The sequence below is a fragment of the Anser cygnoides genome, chromosome 21 (assembly GCF_040182565.1).
Source record: "Anser cygnoides isolate HZ-2024a breed goose chromosome 21, Taihu_goose_T2T_genome, whole genome shotgun sequence".
NCBI lineage: Eukaryota > Metazoa > Chordata > Aves > Anseriformes > Anatidae > Anser > Anser cygnoides.
In genome coordinates, this window is record NC_089893.1 from 5,961,115 (window position 1) to 5,983,394 (window position 22,280).

The following is a 22,280-nucleotide window of genomic DNA, read 5'->3' on the forward strand; positions in this document are numbered from 1 at the left end:
CTGTGCAAAAATCTAATACCTTAGGTAACAACAAGGGGCTGAGCTACCCATTAGAATAGTATGGGAGTTCCTGGCTTTCACTCACTAAACACCAGCTAAGAATGCATATTACTTCAGTACAAAATACCGCTGTAGTTACCACCTGTTGTCTGCCTTAAAAATCCACTATGGGTAGAGAAATGCTTGGAGTTTGCATTTTTGAGAGGTGGCCCTCGATGTGGAAAATGGAGAATCCTCTTATTAGCCATTAGCACTGATGCCCTGGAGCAACAACAGTTGGTTACAGTTGTCACTGGAGCTGTTCCAGAGCACTCACTGAGACCTGGAGGGGTGTTACATAGAGCATTGGGTGAAGGAGGAGATAGAAGGCAGTAGCATATAAATGTGTGTGGTGGGGAGATCAACCTTAAAGAGAAGACAAAACTGTTAAACTTTGAGGAATGTATAGGCTTTGAATGTCGTGCTGCCACGTGCCCCATCAAACACCATGCCTTATAGTTGGCTTTAAGTGTCTTTTTTGCTTAAATTTCACTAAGGAAAAAGGATTCTGCTAATTCACTTGAGCAGGAATGTGGTTTTTGACCTGGATGATCCGTACAGGCTGTAATACCTACCACAGGATGCTAACTAGCAAGGGAGTTCTAGAGCTAGGAGCTATTTATGGAAAGGCTGTGCTTGTTGCCAAAGGGCAGAAAATGTATAATTCTGATTACCTTGCATCTTGAAGAAATTCTGAATCTTGGAGGCAAAGATGTCATTCCCATATTCCCAGGAAGTGGTCTTGACTGCATTTAAAGTGCAAGAGCCAATAGGTAATAATCATTTTTGGTCGCACTTCCAATAAAGGTTTCATTTATAAAAGACAACTAATAGTTGACTTTTTTTTTCCCAGGAAATACTATTCTTGTAGCTGGATTGTAATATCAGATGTTAATAAGCAGTGAGTTCAAGAACTTGCTTAATATAGCTGCTTAATATTTTTGAAGTATCTGCTCATTTTTTAATTGTGTGATTTAGAAATAACTAAACTATGGCTATATTCCCACTCTGCTGTGTATTTTTTTTTTTTAATAAACATGATTCAAAAGCCAAGCTTTACTCATTTCCATTCTTCAGCCAAATTTGATAGAGATAGAGGTGCTAGAGTTCTGGGCTCTTGGTTAAGGAAGAACTTGAAACTCATTTGGATTGAGCTGTAAGGTAAAACAGCAGTAGGAAGAGGAGCCATAGAGGAAAACATGAGTGAGAAAGCTCAGGTCTGCTTGACCTGAGGAATGCAATCGTACTCATGAGCTTTCATGGCATGTTTTATTTTTGGATCAAACCCAAGTCTGATTTTTAACTCTAGTTGTCAATATGTATGTTCAGCATGTCTGTGCATTATGCTTAAATGCTTCTATGCCCAGTGCTCATGTGTGTTGCAGAGCAAGATGTTTCCCTTCTTTCATACTGTCATGTCACGTATGCTGCCTTCCCATGAACTTGACCTGTGTGTATCAATCTCCTAATACAGATAAATGCTCATTGCACAATTCGTTTCATGCCTGTCCCAAGCTGTTTCATGCAGAGCTGTAGTACACAAGTTTACTAATAAATTGCTGCAAGTTTCAGAACGGCATTGTATATTGAAAAAAGTTTCTACAGAAATGAAATGCCAATTTCAACTCTCCCGTGTTTCTGTGCTCTGATAAATCTTGATTGGAGGAAGCAGGTGCAGAATAGGCTAAAGGCATTGTTTTAATACTGGATCTCTAAGTTTCTTTATAGGATATAAAGTCAGTATAGGAACTGAAACTGGACCCAGTGTGCAGTCAGTAACTGGGTACATATGCTGAATTTCATTGCATTTCAGATGTTGAAGCCAACAAGTGTGCAAATTAAGTTTGTTCTTGATCTTGTAGTCTTGTAGTCCGCTGTCTAGCTCTACTGTTCATGAAAGGCAGGATCGAGTCTGTTGTTCTTACAGGGGAGATGAACAGCGTGATCTATATTTTAAGCTTTGTTTAAAGATAAAATGACCAGCTGGTTAGAGAGTTAGCAATAGGACACTTAGAGTTTTGTTTTGGCCCTGCTCCATTGTTGACCACTGGAGGGACTGTAAGCAAGTCATTTAAGGTCAGCCATTTTATGATATGCTGGTAGCTGGGCGTCTACTGTTAAATGTTAGCCTTGCTGGTCTTCAGCTGCTGGAAGGCAAAATGGGGGTAACAGCAGCATCCTAGAGGATGTTGTAATGATAAATACCAGATGGAGGTTATCTGGCTTTCATTACAACTACACAGAGTAACACCTTAAGTAGTTAGTCTGGAAGCAATAACTAATCCAGCACTATAGTTTCTTTTTGCTCTAGAGTGCTTAGATAGACTTCTCAGAGACAGTGTCTCGCTTGTGGTAGCTTTACCAGTGACTGCCCGTAAGACTTCACATTCTGCACCCCTTTAATTAGCTTTGAATACTGTCAGACTATTTCTAACTGCTTTCTCATGTACAGTTATAGGATTTGACTCGAAAGCTGGATACAAAACAAAATGGTAGCCCTACTGCCTGTGGCAGCACAGTGCCTGCTGATGTGCTGTTCTACTGCAGAGAATGCTTCATTGTTTTTGTTGGGGTTAGTCAGCCTTGCACAGCAGTGCTGTGGGTTTGTAAGTCCCTAATTCTGCAGTGTGCTACACTAGTGTTGCTCTGGAGTCTCTTGAGCACTGAAAATGGTGCTGTACAATCAAAATCTGGTATTCTACCACTACAGGATACCCAAAATGTGGGTGGTGACCTATGTGGACTTCAGTGTCTCCTATCTGTAAACAAACATATGTGTCACGCTTTTCAACTGTATTGCCAGTCTAGTTCCCGTTGATCCACAGCTTTATTTCTGTTATCAGCTTGATGCTATTTCCAACACTTTTCACACATGCCCATATCTTTCTGCCTCCTCTCCCACTTAACTTTTTCCACTCTTAGATCTTGGATGTTGGGCAAGATGGACACCAAGCAATTGCTTTTTTTTTTTATAAGGGTGATGATACTTGGACTTAAAACGGAGTGAGTCTTGTAAGGGATGGAAAATGTTGTGCTTGTGGGCATGTGCCCTTATGTGCTAGAGACAAGGGAAAACTTGGTGTGTGTGCTGTGGAGATTGCTGTGTAACACACTGCCATGCTCACAACAGGGCAAGGGCAATAAATTAGAGGGACCGTGCTGTGTTCTAGCCTTGTAGCTGCCATGTTTTGTGTCATGGTTTGCTATGCTTTCCTATGATGTACACACACAAACAGTGTTTTTCTTTTCCCTGCCTTTTCCCTGTGAGATAAATATATCATGCAGTGCTAATTGCTTCCTATCTATACTGCATTGGAAGGAAGAGGGATTGGAAATGCTGTTCAGAGATAACTATGACCATATCCAGCCCTGGTGTGATCCAAGAGAAGCTAATGTAAAAGAACAAGCTGTCGTCTCTCCCTGTGGTGTGACACTCATCGTTGTGACACATGACACAGTAGAAAGGGCAAAGACCCCCGAGCTGTGGAACCTTGCTGCCCTTTGCCCTTCAGCAAAGAGGGAACACATCCTGAAAGGAACAGTTTACATGATGTGACAGGCTTAGTTTTCGGGCTAACTGTATAAAATATGGAACAGAGCATGCACAGGGAAGGAAGATGTCTTCCCACAAGCCTTACTCATCTGATGCTAAACCAACCAGGGAGCTCAGAAACTACTGCTTAGAGAGATCTTAGCTTTTGGCAGGACTGAGCACAGCTGGGCACGGCAGTGAAACCAAAGCTCCCTGTTCTGGTGTAGGCTGTAGCATTGATCGAGTGTGAGGTTCTGCGGCTTTCTTGCACACATTTCCATTTCTAACTAGGTCAGTTACAGTAACTCTGCCTAGTTATCAGGCCTAGTGACTGCAGTATAGCCACATGCTTTCTCCACTTCAGTTCCTCTCCTGTGAATATGGGATATCTTTCATTGAAAGCAACTTTCATGTGGAAAATCTGCAATGGGAGGTCAGGAAGAACAGTATTCATATGCTTGCATGTCCTAGTGTATGTATTGGGTTATTTGATGATACCATAGAAGAATTCACTCCTGGAACTCTGTTACTCTTTCTTTACAATTTTCATTAGCTCTGTGGAAGGGAAAGAGGACAAATAGACTTAAATATCATCAGACAATCAGCATTGAAATACAAGATTAATCAAGGAACAGCTCTGCACTGCTGTGATCGAGATAAAACTGCAGCTAATGACTTGCTGGTTGGCTGAGGCGGGCCCTAGGAGAGAGCACTGCTGGGTTAATATGCTTTTTGTCCCCAAATGATTCATGATCTTTTCAGCTTGCAGTATTTGCAGGCAGAATATTTGAGTGCCAGAAAGGCAAGGAGATTGAACTACAGACAGAAAATTGAGGGAGGTAGATGAGGTATACCCGTTCCATTCTAAGTTCCTTGAAACAGTTACTTAAATACCTGAGGTTATTTATGTGCAAGGCTCCTGACTGGGACTTTGGACTGCAGTTTTTAGAAACAACTTGAGTACAACTGTTGTGAGGCAGAGGGCAAGTTCAAATAAAGGACCTTGTGCAAAGGTGGCATCTTCTAGACTGCACGGAACAGCCCACATGGCAACATCTAGCATGACAAAGGGCTAAGAATACAGCCTTTAGATGTACCTGTGTTATCTACAAATATGCATGTATTTGTCATAAACTTTTTTAAAATGGAGGGAGTTGTACTGTCCTGAAAGCAATTGCTTTTCTAGACATCTGCTAACTATTATTTTTTGTAGTATAATGGGTTACTTTAAAATGTGCTGCTGCCTTCAAGAAAAAAGAATTGCCTTTGCCTAAGGGACTACGCACACGTGGAACAATGCATGCTTTTATCCTGAATTAAAGAAAAGTTCCTGTGGAGAGTGAGAGACATGGTGATCCTTTTTTAAATTCATTAGGGTCTAATCCTTAGAATCCTTAATCTTAACATCTAAGTCTTAAGGCTGCTGGCCAGGATACCGGTATTACTGTGCTATGAACCAGAGGCAGGTTTCCTTGAGTGTTTTAAGATTCCAAGAGAGAATTTCTTAATTTGGGGTGCACAAACTGAGCACTCTGCTGGTGGCACCTATGGATGCACCTCTGCATAAACGTTGTCTAGCTGTCAAAACAGCTTGGTAAAGACCAATATTCACACATATGTATTGGAGCAAAGTCTCCTTTTTTAACTTTCGTGGTAGTATTGATACACTTGGATGCTTTCTTTGAACACCAGTGCCTTGCACCGCCAAGCTGGCACGATGCTTTGTACAGTGAGTCTGGGACATTTGCATCCAGGTAACATTTTGTGAAAAGCTGCAGTGTCTGAGCTACATATGAAGACATGCTTCAGGGATTGTGGCCTTGGAGCAGTAACTGGGAGTTTTAAAAGGACACTAGTGTGTTTTGGTAGAGCTTAGGCAGGGCAGAGCTGCCTTGTTTTGTGAGCTGATAAGCTGCAGTTGGTGTCAAGCTTAGGTGTTTGAGTTTATCTTCACCTGCTAAGCCCAGGTACTGTGGAGATACTGTGGAGACAGTGGTGTGATGAGGTGAGCAGGGTATCTGTGATCCTAAAAATAGGAGCTCTGCGCCTAGTAAATAGTTACTGCAAGCAGAGCAACAAATAGGCTTGAGCCCTAGGTTGCTCAGAAGTCTGAAAACTTCTGATGCTGTTCTAAGAAAATATGAAATACGCACATGCATTGAAGTGAGGCAAGCCTCCTGCAGATTCCTCCTTCCTCCTGTGCTGAGACTTAAAATAAAAAGTATTTAGAGGTAAACAGAATGAGACACTAACCAGATTTATATTTATCACCTGACCCCTGTCTGTTTCCTTCCTTTGCTCAATTGTAAAACCATAGAATCTTTTAGGTTGGAAAAGACACAAGTCTGCAAGTCCACTAATCATCTAATGCCACCAAGTCATGGCTAAGCCTTGTCCTGAAGCACCATGTCCATATATCTCTTAAATATCTCCAGGGAAATCTCACCTGATGCAACTTCAGTTTGACATTTCCGCTGTCCTTTCTTTGAAGTCAGTACACCTTTCCTCACACTTGAAATGTTTGTGCTATGTTTGCCTGTTAAGGTCAAACCCATTTAGCATTAGTTTGTCCTGCAATTGCACATTCTAGGGAGAGGAGTGAGACTTCACCTGTACTAGAAGTTACCTTTCAGCGATGATGTTTTGCCCTAGCAGTTCTTATAGCTTATGGGCATCAGGGCTTTTTACACTATCCCTATACTATGCATAAGGAAACTGGTGTACAGAGGGCAAGTAATTTTTGTCAAATCAGGCATGCTTAAAGGTCATGTTAAGACTTGGGGAGTCTCCTTTTGTTGACACAACTTCGAAGCATTGCTTATAAACGACTTGCAAATCCTTTTAGCTTCCAGTTGAGGTGTCCAGAGCTACATTCTCTTCTCACAATGTCTACTGTCTGTTATGGACTCCCCTGGGTCACTTTCCCTGTAGGGTACTTAGAAGAAACAGTGAACTTTCTTTAAAATACTAAAAATGCCAGTGGGTTGTTCTCATAAACTTGCTTTGACAAGTGCATAAGCATCAGTTTGGTAATTCTTACATCTTTTCATGAATTCTGAGACTTCATTGAAGCGGATATAGAATTTGGAGTTGCTGTAACCTCATCCTGAGTATTCAGAGCATAAATACTGAAAGGCTCTGACTAAAGAGCAAATTTACCTGGATTAGGAGAGATTATACTTAATAGCTTGCAAGTAATAATGTCAGCCTTTGTGCTGAAAAACCCAAACTACCCCAGGCAGGATTAGCAACAGACTCTGTAGAGAAAAAAGTTTAAACACTTTGTCTTCTGACAATGCCAAGTCAGCGATGATTTCTTTACTTAAGACTTAGAGACCCTGTGCTAGAAAATGCTGTTGAAATGGGGCTGCTGGAAAAGTGGGCAGTAGTATGGAGAAAATCAGCAACTCTTTGTTGTGCCTGGTGTGGTTGAGATATTTTGCATGGTTATGTCCAGTCCTAGTGAAAGGCATGGGAAAGACTGCTTCTGTCAGAGAAAGTTCCACCTTTTGTGCTGGGGAATGGTTACAGAAGAATCTGTTTCTGATCACCAGGATGGAAACTGCAACCTGGATCTGGACACAGATTTTACAAATGGTCCTGATCCTTATTTGTGCCTCAACCCACACCCATGTCTTACCTTTCCACCCTTAAGTTCAGCTATGTTATGACTGAAAGAAACCTCCACTTGATTCCCTTAGTTCATTTTTATCCCATTATTCCTTGTTTCACACCCTGGAGACCTCTTTAAACAACTTCAGTTGCGTGATGTTTTATCTTATGAGTCACCACAGTCTCTGTAGCTGTCATCCAGCCAAGATGTACATACTTAAACTTCTTATTCTAGTGGAGAAATTGATGAAGTAGGCTATTCTTTCTGAGTGTTCTTTGCTTCTACCATTTTTTTTCCCCTACTAATATTTAGACTTTCCTGGCTCTGGGGAACCTAATACTTCAACCAGTATTTAACGCTCAAGTTCCTAAGTTTTGCCTGGTTGGCAAGATAAAATCAGTAGACTAGAGACACACATTCTGCAGGTCAAGGAAATAGCTAAATGACTTGGTTCTGTGATGTTTTACACTTGGCGATGTTGTCTGATTTCTTCAGTGATTTTGGATTGCTTGTATTCCAAAATCAGTCACCAGATCTGAGCTATCTTGTTCGCTGGCTTTCATTTTAATTTATTTGGTACAGGATAGGAAACCCATATGCAGTATTTGTCAATAATCTTATCTAAACTGAACATCTGCTCTTCCTCACCTTTGCCAAAGAAAGCACTGGGGATCTAGACTAGATAAAAGTGACTAAACCCTACTTATTAGTAGAGCAGTCTGTCAAAAGACTTTCTCCTTTGTACCACAAGGAAGGGAGAATAAAATGTGACTAGTGTCACCTTGGTAGTCCAATGAGAGAGAAGGTCCTGATTTTATTTTAATGAGACTTTGGGATGCCAAGTCAGCTGTACTCTTCGATCTGTTGCTTGGCCAAGCTGGATGAGAGCAAAACGGGGCAGTGTCCCTAAAGTTTTAACTTCTCAAAGTTTCAAGGCAGTTTGATCCTCTGGACTGGGAATGTTTCAACTCCTGCCCTGTTTGGAGGCCACTCAGCACTTGCGGTTTTTGGCAGCTTTTTGGAGCTGTGTGTACAGTGCTTTATGGGCTTATCTGCTCTGGTCTGGAAGTACTCTTTTTTCAAGGGCTGCCTCTGAGCTAACAAGCCCTTAGAGGTCTGGGATGCCTGTGCTCCATTTCCAAGCAATCTTTCCCTTGCAATCTTGTAGCTGGAGTAAGCAGATAGATCAGGTCAACTGTATGTTGACTATCTGTGTGGGTAAGCCTTTTATCTCTTAATGCATCTTTGAGGAAGGGTGTACAAGTAGTTAACATTCAGGAAGATGGGGCCCTAGCTTCTGTATGAGCTCTTGGGCTCTAATGCTGAAAAAATAATTGTATTGATTTTGTGTAGATATCCCAGTATGCGATGGAGGAAATGAGCACAGAATTTTCTAGGAGTCAGAAACTTTAACTGGAACAGGAAATAAAAAAACAAACAAACAAAAAAACCCGAACATTTCAACTTCAGTAGTGCTTTGTATGCCAAACCAACTTCCCTTTTCCAGGTGGAGTGTGCTTGGTGTTAGAGTGCAGATGATATGGATTGCAGCTGGGGGACACAAAGCCAAGCTCCCCCAGCTCAAGTAGCTGATGCAGCTATATTGAAGTCATTGGAGCTGTTCCACTTTATGCTGGCTAAGAACTTTTGCCTGAATGATTTGTTTTTTAATGTGGTCCTGCAGGGCTGTCCAAGTCACTGCAAGTCTGTGCTTTTCTGTGGCTACATCTTTTCACTCATTGTCTCCTTTGAATAGCTGCAGAAATTGAGACTGAGCAGAGTGGGCCAGGTGGTGTGACCGATGACAGTATTTCTTTGGGAATGAAGAAAATGCTTACAAGGTAAAAAAGAGAGCCTTCCAGAAAGGAAGAGCCCTTTTTAATCTTCTGATGGCTGCTGTTACCTTGAAGGCAAATACTGTTCTTAACAAGTCTAGTGGTGTTCCCCAGTTGGCTCTCTCCTTTGACTTTGCTGTCAAAACTTTAATTAATGCCAAAAAAAGCTGCTTGAATTTGGAAGTGAAAAGGGAGATGGCTGAAGATCTCTGAGTACAAGGCTTCACAGTGGCTGTGCATCTCAGGACTACACAGGCAACAAAAGAAACCTTTTGGTTGATTTAAAAAAAAAAAAGGAAAACTTTCACTAAGCCTGGTGTCTTTTAAGTACGTTGTCTCAACATCCAGGCCCTTGAAAACCACCCCCACAGTGACATGGCACAGTGGTTTTGGTTATTCCTAAATGCAGCATAGATTTCACATGCCTGTTACTGTGCGATCCTGCAGTGACTGCTTTAACCTGTTAATTTTAAGAGGCAGCTAAGTTGAACAAACAGGGGGTTTAGCTTTTTTTTTTGTAGCTTCCCTTCCCTCACTCATGGGTCTCTGATATAATGTAGGAATCTAAGTAGTTTAACAGTGCTGCCATGTCAGCCTGTCATTCTTCTAGGATGTTTTTTGATTTATGTTTTGCTGTTACTTAGTGAAAGCTTAAATGAAATTATTCTGGGCTATAATTTAAATGTCAAGTGTAATTATTGCTGAAATGATCTGCTTACTGGTGCACTTGACTCCCTGGAGACTTCCCTTTATAGAACCCTAGAACCATTTAGGTCAGAAAAGACCTCTGAGATCATCCAGTCCAGCCATTAACTCAGCACTGCCAGGTCTACTGCCAAACCATGTCCCTAGGCACCACACCTACGTGTCTTTTGAATACCTCCAGGGATGGTGACTCAACAACTTCTCTGGCCAGCCAGTTCCAATGCCTCGTGACCCTTTCAGAGAAGAAATGTTTCCTAATGCCAAAACTAAACCTCCTGCTAGCATGACTTGAGGCTGTTCCCTTGTTTCCCATTGCTTGTTGCTCAGGAGAAGAGACCAACCTTCACCCTGCTGCAGCCTTTTTTTGAGGTAGATGTAAAGAGTAAGGGTGTCTCCCCTGAACCTCCTTTTCTCCAGGCTAAATAACCTTGGTTGCCTCAGCCGTGTCCAGGCTAAATAACCCTGGTTCCCTCAGCCATGCCTCGTACCTTGTCCTCTACACCTTCATCCTGAAGGTAAAGAGAAATTGAGACAAGGTTGCTTGAGGCTAAGATCTGAAATTCCTGTTCACAAGAGCATTTTGCTTCCCCCTCTCTGCTACATGATCTAACTTTTCACGTAAGAGTATCTAATTTAATATTAAAGGAACTGTTAGAAATATAGGAATAATAAGAGCTGATCTCTGGCATAACTGTCAAATGGCTGAGGTTAGCTCAGGGTGGCCTAGGGTTTATAGCAGCAATATGGGAGTCAGCATTGCCTGAGGTATATTTAAATGGGCAGTGGTGACTGGTTCAATGATCCTGCAGTTCTGTTTTCCGGGGTTAGAGCCGATGCTTCTGGTGTCTTTTTAATTTGCTGCTTGAAAATTCACAAATTCATACCAGTGTTCTATCCCTTGCTGCTCTGGCAGCTGCGACACTACCAGCTCTGATACACTACTAGCTCTGATTCTTCATTTAAAACAACAGAAAACCCACTACCACCAATAAAGACAAACTGAAATGGCTTTTACTTAACCTATTTTAGTACCTCATGAAACAGTTCTTATGGATCTTGTGATCTTCTGTGCGCTGTATTCGTGCCATGGAGAAGGATTCCGTTGAAGTAGTTTATCGCTGACTGCAAAAACTGCTGTAGGACGCTTAGATCTGTTTTAAAAATGGGAATTGGGCTTCATCTGCTGTATGGGTTTGCAAGAATGAGAATAGCAAAGAATGTCTTGTCTTCAACCTCTGTGGTAGATAGAGAATGCACAAGACTATTGGACTTTGCTCCATAAAAACTTCGACAAGTTCACAGGGATGTTTAAAGATCACTTAAATTACTGCTTTCGTACCCAGGGGTATTAAAAGAAGGTGTCTGTTCCTTTAGATCCCCTTTTCATGGGTTACTTTTTTCCTTTGGCTTCTTCCTGGCTGACTCCAGACTGAAGATGGAGAGGAAAACTAATCACAGCAATATAGCAAATCCATGTTAATAGTTTTACTATGAGCATGCTCAAAGATGTGTGCTGCAGATGTGTTTAAATATGAAAATAAATGGGGTAGAGCTCTGTTGATGGCAAGTAAGCTGCTCTGAGTAACAGCTTGGCATATTCAAATCCAAATGTGCTGCTTCCAAAATGTCATAAAAAATGTATGTGTAGTATTTGACTGTCTGTGTGCCATCTGTGTGTGTTCTAGTAAAGCTCTTCAATAACTTGCTAATCGTTACTGTGTTGTTCCTTTCTTTAGCACCCTTGGATCGTTAGCAGGATTCCCGAGATAATCTTTTTCTTAAGGGTTTCATTCAGCTAGATTATTCTCCTTGACTGGAATTCTTATCTGAGGAGGAAATGAAGTCATGAACTCCTACACCTACATGAGTGTTTTGGATTAAGCAGTGATCCTGTTATAAAAAGCAGAAAGCTTTTAAAAAGCTTTTTAAAGGGTGAGAACTCAGCTTCTATATACTGCAGACAATATAAACAAAAGATGCACGTTATCATATCAGAATGGGATAGAAGTGGAAGTAAAGAAGCAATTTGAAGAGAAAGTGGGGGAGAATGTAATGCAAGGAGTCTGGAAGACCATTTAAGAGTAGAAAAGATGAGGAATGTTCCTGCAGCCTGTCAATGTAATTCTGTTCAGTGTTAGTAGTAAATCTCAGAAGTGCAGCCCTGAAGGATGCCTGCTTATTTTTTTGCTTGCATTTTGATTGTTACTGCAAACCTCCAGACACTGTCCCTCTGCTTGTAGTGCTAAACCACCATCTTCGTGGTGATAATGGCACATAATTCTGCAATCAAGACACTAAACAGGCTGTAAAGTGAACTTTTCACGTTATGGGAACATTGGAATTGTTAGGCTAGCAAGGAACATGAGTAACAAATATAAACTTTGAAGAAAGTGGGGAGTTCACCATCAGGCGTTTGGTTGGGTCTTGGCTATCCTAGGTGCAGCCTGGGTTGGGAGGTGCAGTTAGGAAATATGTATTTGGTATTTTCGAGACTGAGAGGAAAAAGAATTTTCTGTATGCATGTCTTCCCAAGGAAAACATTATCATTTAAATAATGTCTTGCCTGAGGCCCTGCAAAGCTCCAGTGCTTAGCCCCTGAGTGTTACATTATATATTGAATTGTACGTTTCTGGTGATCCGTGTTTATGTAGAGAAGAACAGATGCTTGTTAAGCATACCAATATCCTTAATTTTCAGGACTGGGTAGGTATAAATACTTGGTTGATTAATATTCTATGCTGAGGACTGATGCAGAGTAAACAATGCTGCTTTAGCGGTGGTCTTCAATCTTTTGGTTGTTGAGAGCCATGTAGTGGCTTTCCTCTGGAGGTTCTGGGAAAAAATGAAAAAGGAATTGGTGAGTGAAGTTCAGACAAAAACCTAGAGCATTAGTTACTAGGGAACTCTGCAATGAAAATTGCCCATATGTTTAGGACTAATGCTTATATTTGTGACACGTTAAGAACTTACCCATCCCTGTGAGGAAAACAGAGCATTAGCTTTATGGCTCTGGCCAGTCACGTCTGAGGTCTTCAATGCAAAGCACACTTAATGACTGCAAAATGAACCATTCCTCTGAGATCCTAGTGATACTTCTAGGCATTGCTACTGGGTAGATTTTGATCACAAGTTGTTCGTGTGGGTGGTTTGCCTCTGAACTACAGCAGCACTCAGCACATATCCTGAGCTTACTCACTGTGAGACCCCTGCGCTGCAGCAAATGGGTGCTTCTATATTAACATCTTGGTGTTGATCAGAACTATATTTCTGAAGCAAAACTACCAGTCTCACTTGCAGTGTGCATGCAGAGCATGCTAATTGCTTGGACTGGATTGCTTTCAGATGAAGCTAAACTGGAAGTTGTGTTCCCTACCATTGGGGTGCCTTCAGTCCACAGGACTGAATTGAGAAGACATCTGAGTGTCAGGTCCTCATTTTAGAGATCTCTCTGCCTGAGCTGCTTGCTGGTGCGGATGCAGCCAGTGAAATAACCAGGGCTGCATACTCTGTGAGGCTTTTCCTGCGGACTCATTTGTTTTGCTCCCTACCTGGTATGCCTCAGATTATTTTACTAGAATTTTTCCTCTGGTCAGAGAAGCAGAACTTTCTTCCATAGGATGAAACCAAGCATTTAATTTGTGTGATCCAAAGGAAACACTACCCTGAATGAAGCTAACTTGGAACCTAGGAAAAGTGATGTTCCATGAAACAAGACCCACATCTTGTTACCAACATACGGATTAAAACATGGATTAAGGTCTTCCTTCAGATTCTTAAGGTCATCTTTGCTAAAGGAAAAGCTGCAGCAAAGCCAAAACTCTCAGAAGTTCTGGTGGTTATAGGCACTTCAGAGAATTGCGTATGAAGATTTATTGTAGCACTTTTGTTCTATGCTTCCTGGCCCTGTGAGTCATGTTCTAAAAGCCTGTGTTAGCTAGAACATCAGCTTCTTACTGTTCCTACGCATCTGAATGAAAAAATGTGATCCTATTCTTCCTGTTTCGCTGTGTTCCTGTAATATACCCAGCTTCCTGGCAGGCTCCTGATGCCATGCCTACACTTCTAGCTTTTCTGCTGTCACCTTCCTCACTAGAAATGTTTGTGTTGCAGAAGTTTTGTCTTCCGCATTTGTCAGTTTCTCTCCAGGTGTGTGTCTCTGCTCTTCTGGACAGCACAGTCCAAGTTCGCACCCTCAGAAAACCGAACTATTTTGCAGAGCTTTCAGGTTAGTGTACTAGCCAGTACAGGTCTCATCAGTCTTCCCTTTGTAGTTACACAGGGCAGCTGTCAATATGTGCACATAAAGACCTATGCAGCAAGCTGAGGTGGATGGAAGTGTTAGGACCCTGTCCTTCCCAAACGTGTGGCCCAGCCCTCACTAATGATGTTGGGCTAAAATGATTGCTTCAAATATTAGCCAACCTGTTACTAGTTTTCATGGCTGTGGATATTTAGTTAGTCTAGGTGCAAATTTCAGTTCTAATCAGGTCGCTTTGATACACCTGAATGTCTCTCACTGGAAAGAACGTAAACATGGCATCTGTTTTCCTAGTGCTCCTGACTTCAGACTTGCAGAACAGCCTGGTGCTGCTTGTACTGGAAAGGAACAACAGCTCTGACAGGAGATGTATTGAAGATGCTCCCAATTTAAGTCATAGCAAATGTTTGTTTAGCTTCTGTTAATTTTGGCAAGGAGGGAAGCGCAATTTTCCCAGTACTCAGTGTGTTTCAGCTTCAGTTCCAACAACACTGGTATCTCTGTGCCTATTTATCCAATCCATGTAGCCATTTGATTGGCAGTCCAAGATAAGCAAAACTTGTTTGTCCTTTTGAGATGTGAAAGGGTGATTATTAGAGGAGTACAGGTGTCCATGGAAGCTGCATGCAGCATAGTTTTATTTGGAAGGTGTTTACTTCTTGAAATTATAATCTTCTTGACTTATGTACTTGTTCCTGTTTGCTTCACGATTTCTTTACTGAAGTTTGTCTGAATGAAACCAAAGTCTTCAAAAAGTTATGACTTCAAATTGGAAATTTATGCTGTCTGGTTCTCCCTATAGTAATGCCAGCCTTTTACCCAGAACTCAGGTTTGATTCTCTTCATAAGCATCTGGCGAAAATAACTGAATTGAGCTCCACAGAGAGAGCCTATTTACATAATACTTGAGCTGTGACCCCATGGCTCTGTTCCAGTGAACTGAAATTTGCCTTCTGTTTGTGATGCTGTTTTCCCCCCCCCCCCCGTAGATTGGATTTAATATCCTGCAGTAGAGAAAGTTGAATTCTCCAGAGCAGTAAATAGACAAGCTGTAAGCGCAGGAGAGATGATTTAGAGAATGGGATTTGCTGAAAGATAGACAAGTAAGGCTCTTCCTGAGCTGTGAAGATGGACTTTTTTTTTATGAGAAAAGTGTTAAGTGAGTTAAGTTTTGGCAGGCACCAGGAGGAATGTGAAAGCAAGCAAGGCAGGAAGAAGTGTGCGAATTGTCTTGTAGGGTTGCAAAAGCATGAAATAGGGCAAGGTGTAGTGTGTACCTTTGAACTCTGATCTTATTAGAGAAAAGTCTTGACTCATGTTAACTTAATAAAAAGTAGGACAAGCCTTAGTGAGTGCCTTGTGTGTAGTCTGTCTGGCCATGAGCCATGACTGGGGGTTGTTTCACAGCGTTTCACAATTTCAGGGCTATATCTGTATGGATTAAAGTGACCCTCCAAGATCGTGTTTGAAAACAAAGGTCCTTCTGGTTGAATATAATCTGAGAGAATGGAAAAGGGAAAAAAATGGAAAAGAACTGAGAAAAAAAGTTGGAATGTGACTATTTCTTTAACTCTGTACCTTTCCTAACTCTGCACAAAATGTTTCTTCTCATATCAGTGACAAAGCAGCCAGATGTTGCAAAAGCTCTGATTTTTTTTTCTGTGAAGAATTTGAGTCAATTTATCATATTTGAATGTTTCTTACGCTTTACTTATCCTCATCAGTGCTCAACGAAGGAATTGAGTCTTGGCTGAGATAATGTTCCTGTTTTGCGGTGAGGGAATAGAAGAGCAGACAGCTGCTTGGATAGTTTCAAATGGAATTAAATTTAACTGAGGTTAGTGGACTAGCATGTGCTGATTAAGGATCAGATTCAACTCATTTACTCCAGGCTTCTGATCTATTTAAATGCTTATTTCAATGTGAGATAGCAGTGTTTGCCTACCTTGAGGTACTGTAGCGCGAGTGCAGGGTAACCGCATCAGGCTTGGATGTTCAGGGTAGCTGGGTCTTACTGTCAGAGACTTGAGTGCAACCCAGCAATAACATGCATTGGTATGGTTTTGTCTTTAACTTTCTGAAGAAAATGGGAATTTTCAGAATGTTTCTCATGGTTTCTTGCATTAGATGGTGCATGTGCACGTCCATGCTTCCAACCCCAAAGAACAAATACTCTCTTTCAAAAGAGGCTGTTGCAGTAGTATTTGTAGATGAGCAGATGAAAATTACCATTAAATCTCCCCGTGCTTTTTTCTACAGCAGTTCTGGAGATTCGTTAGGTTGGGGAATAAGATGGTGTATGCATGGGCAGTTGTGTGCCTCTCCTTACCTTTGTTAGCTTGGACCATACTTAATTGTGCCTGGTTGCACCGGACTGGCTCCTGGGTTTCCTAGTGGTACGTAGTGGTGTGTTCCTAAGAACTGGGCACGTGGACAGGTGCCTGTACGCTCCAGGGCCTGTGGGCGCTGGAACCATCAGCAACAGCTGGTCTCAAGCACACCCAGAGCTCCGTGCCAGCAGGTCTCACGGTGCCAGTCCTGAAGCAGCAGATGTTTGAATGACGGCCAAAGGGGTCTGCGTGGCTCCTGCTCCGCATGCCTAGGTGACGATCCCCCCTGCTCCTGCCCACGCAGCCCGCCTCCCTTAGCCCCCTCTGACAGTCAGGGCTTGTTTCCATGGAGCTGTTTCATCCATACCTTAGAAAACCTTTTTTCTGTTCCCCTATAGACATAATTTCAGGTTTCCATGGAAACCTCTGAGGGAGGACCCAGGGTATCTTAAGAAAGAACTGAATCTTGGTAAGCCCCACTTGTGAATATATGCTCATAACACACATGATGGCAGTGTTCACTGCCCTATTAGTTGTTCTAACTTATGTTAAATATGGTGAAAAAAGCTTAAGGGACTGTCTGACTTAATAAAGCCCAAACTCTGAAAGTTACAGTTAAAAAAAAAAAAAAAAAGAATTTCAAGCAGTTAACAGAACTGTCACGCTGTGCATAGCTGTAATGACATTTGAGATAAAAAATGAATGGTATCATGTAATTTTATATCTAGCATCAGTCTTCTAGAAAGATGGAACATATACTGTAAATCCATAAGCTTTTATTTTTAAACTATTTTAAAATAGTTTATAAAATAATATATAAAATTGTAACGATTTAAAAACAATGAAACTAGATCCAAAGCGGAATATTCTTTTCTTCCAGCTTTTAGTATTCGTTTGGGGAGGAGGAACGAAATCAAGTATCCACTATAAATTATGGGAAAGTCGTCAACACCATCAGTGTTGCGTAATTTCAGGAGAGCCAGGAAGCGGAGATGGCTTGTGTTGGAAGCTGCGCAGAGGTCAGGAAATGACCGGGGCTGAAATAGCCGGCTGTGATTCGAGGCGCTGCCTGTGACGGGCTGACGCAAAAGGTCTAGACTGATGGAACCGGTGAGAGAAAGATACAAACCTTGTGTGTGGGGTGGGCGTGTGGAAAGTGCCACGGGTGGATGTGGAGGCAGGTCGCGTGCTGACTGCATCAGGTCTGCTGCATTCTGCTCCTTACCCCTGACCCAGCCAACTATCTGAACGTCACGTGTGTTTAACAGCAACTACTGATCTCTTATTTGTGTCAGGATGAATGGTCAAGGATAAGCACGTCCTTCATATATCCTTCGTATATATACCTGCTGTCCCACTGTGCTTCTAGGGTTTTACTTGGTCTGGTTGAGTTGGAGAGGTTTTGTTGCCTGTAGTGATTTCTGGATCACATCCTGTGACTTTAATCTTGAAAGATCTTTTGAAGGATCCTAGAGAAGGAAAAGTTGCCAAAAACTCTCCCAAGAAAATTAGCCCTGGGTACATCTGTCATTTCCGTGACTAGGAATTGTATTTCAGTGGTATTAACCGAGAGGAAGATCGGAGGGTGCTGCTAGTGACTCATAAATAGAGGGTAGACTGGAAAGTTCTGCGAGTTTGGCTGAAGTGCTGTGAGTGTCTGGAGGTGGATTATCAATTACTGCATTAAAGAAACGCCTGAAGAAAAATGATGTGATCCTTGGAAAATGCGGGCCTTCAGTCTTCTGTTGCAAAACTATAGCACTCTGTGTTCTTGTCATTTGCCTTTTCTTGAGTTGGAAGTGACTAATATAGATATGGCCTGGTAAGTGATCAGTTTAACTCCTGTGTGCATTTTTGCTACTTGGATTACCGGCAGCTGTTGATTCACATCGTGAGCTTCAAGTTGCTTTTTGTTCCCTTGTATTGTCACCGCACAAGCTTGAGGATTTCTTTGTCGAGTTCCCTTTATTTTGTGCTCAGACATTTGTTATACTTAGCTTCCAAACTTAGATCCGTGAATAATTTTTAATCTTTTTAATAATCTTAGAATGGTCCTGCATGTACTAAGCTGAGTCCTATGGGAGAAATGACCTCTTTTTTTTTTTTTTAAAGGAAGAATCTTGCAGTTTCTTTGGATTTATAGCTTATTAAAATATGCCCTGGTCACTGAGAGAGAGCCTCTCTCATAGGGACATGCCTGCGCAGATGCGTGTTGCTTTTGGTGGGTGACAGCACAAATGGGTGATGCTTCCTGCTGGGAGCCGTTCACAGAAGTATGCCTCTGTGGCTGGACATAAGTGTGTGCTCTGTAGTCATCTCTGCGTGCGTACAAATGGGGCCTGTGTGTACACAACCGCATGTTCGTAGTGGTACAGCTGCAAGAAGATGCTGAGAGCAGGTCCTCCTGCACAGCAGGGCTTAGCTGTCAGTGTCTCCTTGCGTACTGAGCACGCAAACATCGCTGTGCCTGATCCTGCCTTCTTCCACGAAGACCAGTGCTACGGGAAAGATCTGATGATCTGGATTAGTGACCATCCGGATACTGAATTTGTGCGGAGAAGAAACAAGTGTGTGAAATTAATGAAGCCCCTTTGGAGCCTATACATCCATGCAGTTACAGAACCGTGGGAGAACTCCCAGGAACTGAGGGCAGCAGCGTTTGCAAGCCTGTATTTAACCCGTCTGTTTATTTTCATAAGCAGCACCCAAGAGCGAGGAAAGTTGCTTACGAGTCAGATTCCTGCCGCGCTCCCCTAGTGACTTTGGGGAGCGTGGGGGGAGGCACGTTGAGGACCATCGCAGTTCTTACCCATCGCCTCTCCTTTCACGTCTCTTGCTGGTGCTGCTTCCCGCCCTAGGAAGGACGCGCTGCAGGAGAGCTGCCCGCTAGAAGAAGCGACATGTGAGGGTGATCTCGGAGTGTGCCTGCGGGCCCGAGAGCCACCTTACAGCCAGCTGCTGGGTTTCCTTCCGGCCCTTGTGGCAGCTGCTGCGGCAGCAGTCGCTGCTTGCAGTTGCTTTCTGTGCTTGCTGAAATGCCGGAGCAAGCTGTTTAACCGTCTGTGACTGCCTTAAGTTTAGGGACGGTGTTATAAATGTGAACTTTATTAGTTGTAGCCTTGTTGTTTGCTCCCTCTGGCTTTGAAACTGCTTTCGAGATAGTGGTGGGAGTGAGGGGGAAGGGAGGGAAAGCCACGGAAGATCCTGCCTGATTTTCATACTACATTCAGCAGGATTTCCTATGATCCTTGTGATCCTTCCTGCTCCATTTCCCCCTCCCTCTCCTCTGTCCACATACAAGTCCGTACACTGGGTGCCTTCACTCCAACGCCACTGCAGCTCCCAAAGGTGCTGAAATGAATCCACTGCTGTGTTTTAGAGGTTTCCCTGAAGAAGACAGCCACAGAAGACTGCCCGTGCTTGCTGCTGTTCATTTAACCCTGTAAGTGCTGCACTACCACGTGCGTTTCATGCTGGCTACTTGAAATATATACTGTACCAAATATTTAAGTATTTAAACTTGGGCAATTTTAGTTCACAGAGCGTCACCTACCAAAAGGGAGAAAAGTGGAAGTAGAGGGTGTGCGGCAGTGCGTTTTAGACAGGTTTGTTGACTGTAGTTTGTTTTAAGTCAGGCAGGGTGGAACAATAAGAGCTTTGTAATTGTGAAAGAAACTACATTAAATGTGGAGTTGTTTGGTAGCGAAATTGGAATGTCAGAGCTATACAGAAAAAGCAGCATGGTGTTACGTGCCAAATCTGTGAAACAGTGATTCTTAACAAAAGTGGTATTCAGGTGAATTTATTTAAATGCTTCGGTGTGTATCAAATGTTTTAAAATATTTGTATTGGAATTGTATTTATATAAATGTTAGATATCTAAGGATTACAGAGTAAGCAATTAGAACTTCTTAGGACAGATGGAATTGCTCAGGAAAATATGAAAAGCAATCTCAAGGATGTCAGTTCATGCATGCACGTGATTGCTATTTAAATGATGTTCCCATCTTTTAGTTGAACTGTGACCTGTTTGAGTAAAATGGATCAGTTTCTTTTTTTAATTATATCTAGCTATATATTTTTAATTATATCTAGCTTCTGTCTAGTTTTGTTCTAGATTGCTGAAGTTTTTTTCTAGATTTTTCTAGATTGCTGAAGTTTTTTTCCTGGGAGGGGTCTTCTCCATTGCATAGAGACTTATGGCAAAGATTTGACCAAGGATGTACTGCAGGCAGTCCAGAGCTAGGCATAAATCCTTTGCTTCCAGTGTTTTTGTTGCCCTCCTATTTAGTAGATCTCATTGACTTACACCTCTTAAAAATCATCAAGCATCACAAGTGGTCTTGGTGGCAGTCTTTGGAGAGCTATGATTTCAGTTATTTTATCCTACCTCAGTTGGTCAGCCTTTGTTGGAATATATCATGTAAGCAAAAGATAATAATCCTCCTGCTAATAGCAGGATTGCTGAAGAGAAGATCAGAATTCACTTACCTGATTCTTAACAGCTTATGATGCTGTGCAGAGCACAGCTGCATGTAATTTTGAGAGGAAATGCTCAAATCTTTTCTGGAGTGCAGCAAGGGATGTCCATGACATGTTGCAGGTAGTTCTTAGTGCTGATCCCTCTGCTGCAGGCAGTGCTGACTTGCACCATCTTCCTGCAATTTGTATAGGCAGCCCTGAGTTTTGTACTTGGTTGAGACTTAAACGTGTGGCATGTAAATTCTGCCTGGTAAATGAGACAGAAAAGCGTCACATCCACCCCTCACAGCTGAGAACAGTCCTACCTGAAACGGAGCCTGTGCTGATTCCGGGCTTCTTTGCATCACCGAGGTCAACTGTGGTAGTGGGAAGGAGACAAATCCTGACTCAGCTTGTGTTACTGCATGAGCAGCTGTGATGCTCTCACTGGGCGGACACTGCAACACTGAGCTCTAATTTTACATCTGTTTCACTTCTCTGTTGATTCCGTTTCTAAAAGTGTTTTTAATAAGTTCTCTGAGATGAGTCAGTTGTGGTTTTTCCTTGTTTTGCTGTCCTTAATTTCTTGGTGTAGGTTCATTGGAAAAAATGGCTTGTGTAAGCACCTGCTGAGGAAGTGTTCCTGCTGTGCTCACTTCAGTAGGTATCAAACTCCTGCAGTTGCCTTAAAATACATTTTACGTGGGAAACACCAATGATGCGATGTAGAGCGCTACTCCCAGGGACTTGTGTTTGTTCACAAGCTTGGTGCAACTTCTCTGAAGAAGGACTTTTCCTTGAGCTGAGATACAGAACCTCTGTTCTTCACGCATCTGAGTTTGCTTACGTGATGTTAGACTGACAGATGATGATTATTTGTGTGACAAAACCTTCTGGATGTCTTGAGCAGATGCTGTTGAATCTTTACTTGAAGGAGCGAGACCCAGTCTGTTTGCCCATCTGTCTCGGCTTCTGCCTCATTAAGTGTTCTGTATTTTAAACGAAGTGGGTAATCGCCTTGATCTGAGCTGCTGAAGTGTTTTTGTATCTCAGGCAGGCAGCTATTTTTGTAGGGTTTTGTATACCTGATTTGTCTGTCCATCAAAGTTTGGAAAAACAGAATTTTAACTGTTGCACAGCACTTATTTCCACTGAACGTGAATACCTTGAAGAAGGTACATTAGCAGTTATTCTTGTCACAAAAGCTACTTAGTGCAGGAGAACAAATCCCCCTGAAAAATGGTGAAAGTTAGTTCTATAACATAAAATGATTATCTGAAATTCCTATTGAACCACGACTGTGCAGAAATCAAGTACATGAGTACAGACAAAAAGCACTCCCCAGTACATGCCATGGTTATACTACATGGAAGTTGGTAGAGCTATTTATTAATTTTACCTGTGGTGAAAGCTGAATTTATTATCTGCAATATTTCACTGGGATTCTGATGGTAATTCTATACAGTGATCTAAGTAAAAGTTTAAAGCATGCAAGTTGCTTTCCAAC

The 22,280-nt window shown here is 42.1% G+C and overlaps 1 protein-coding gene across 3 annotated transcripts in view; it reads left to right on the forward strand.

Annotated features, from left to right (window-relative positions):
• GRAMD1B (GRAM domain containing 1B) overlaps positions 1-22,280 on the forward strand; it is a 135,153-nt gene that overhangs the window by 2,417 nt on the left and 110,456 nt on the right. Inside the window, exon 1 of one of the 3 annotated variants that reach the window (XM_066981315.1) lies at positions 18,495-19,754. The exons of 1 other annotated variant lie outside the window; for it this stretch is intronic. Coding sequence is in view for 1 of the 2 variants with exons in the window: in XM_066981323.1 (XP_066837424.1) it covers positions 19,669-19,754 (86 nt within the window). In the remaining variant the exon portion in view is untranslated. Of the gene's footprint in view, positions 1-18,494; positions 19,755-22,280 lie in introns of those variants that run through there. One more of the 3 variants, XM_066981323.1, reaches the window with a different exon arrangement.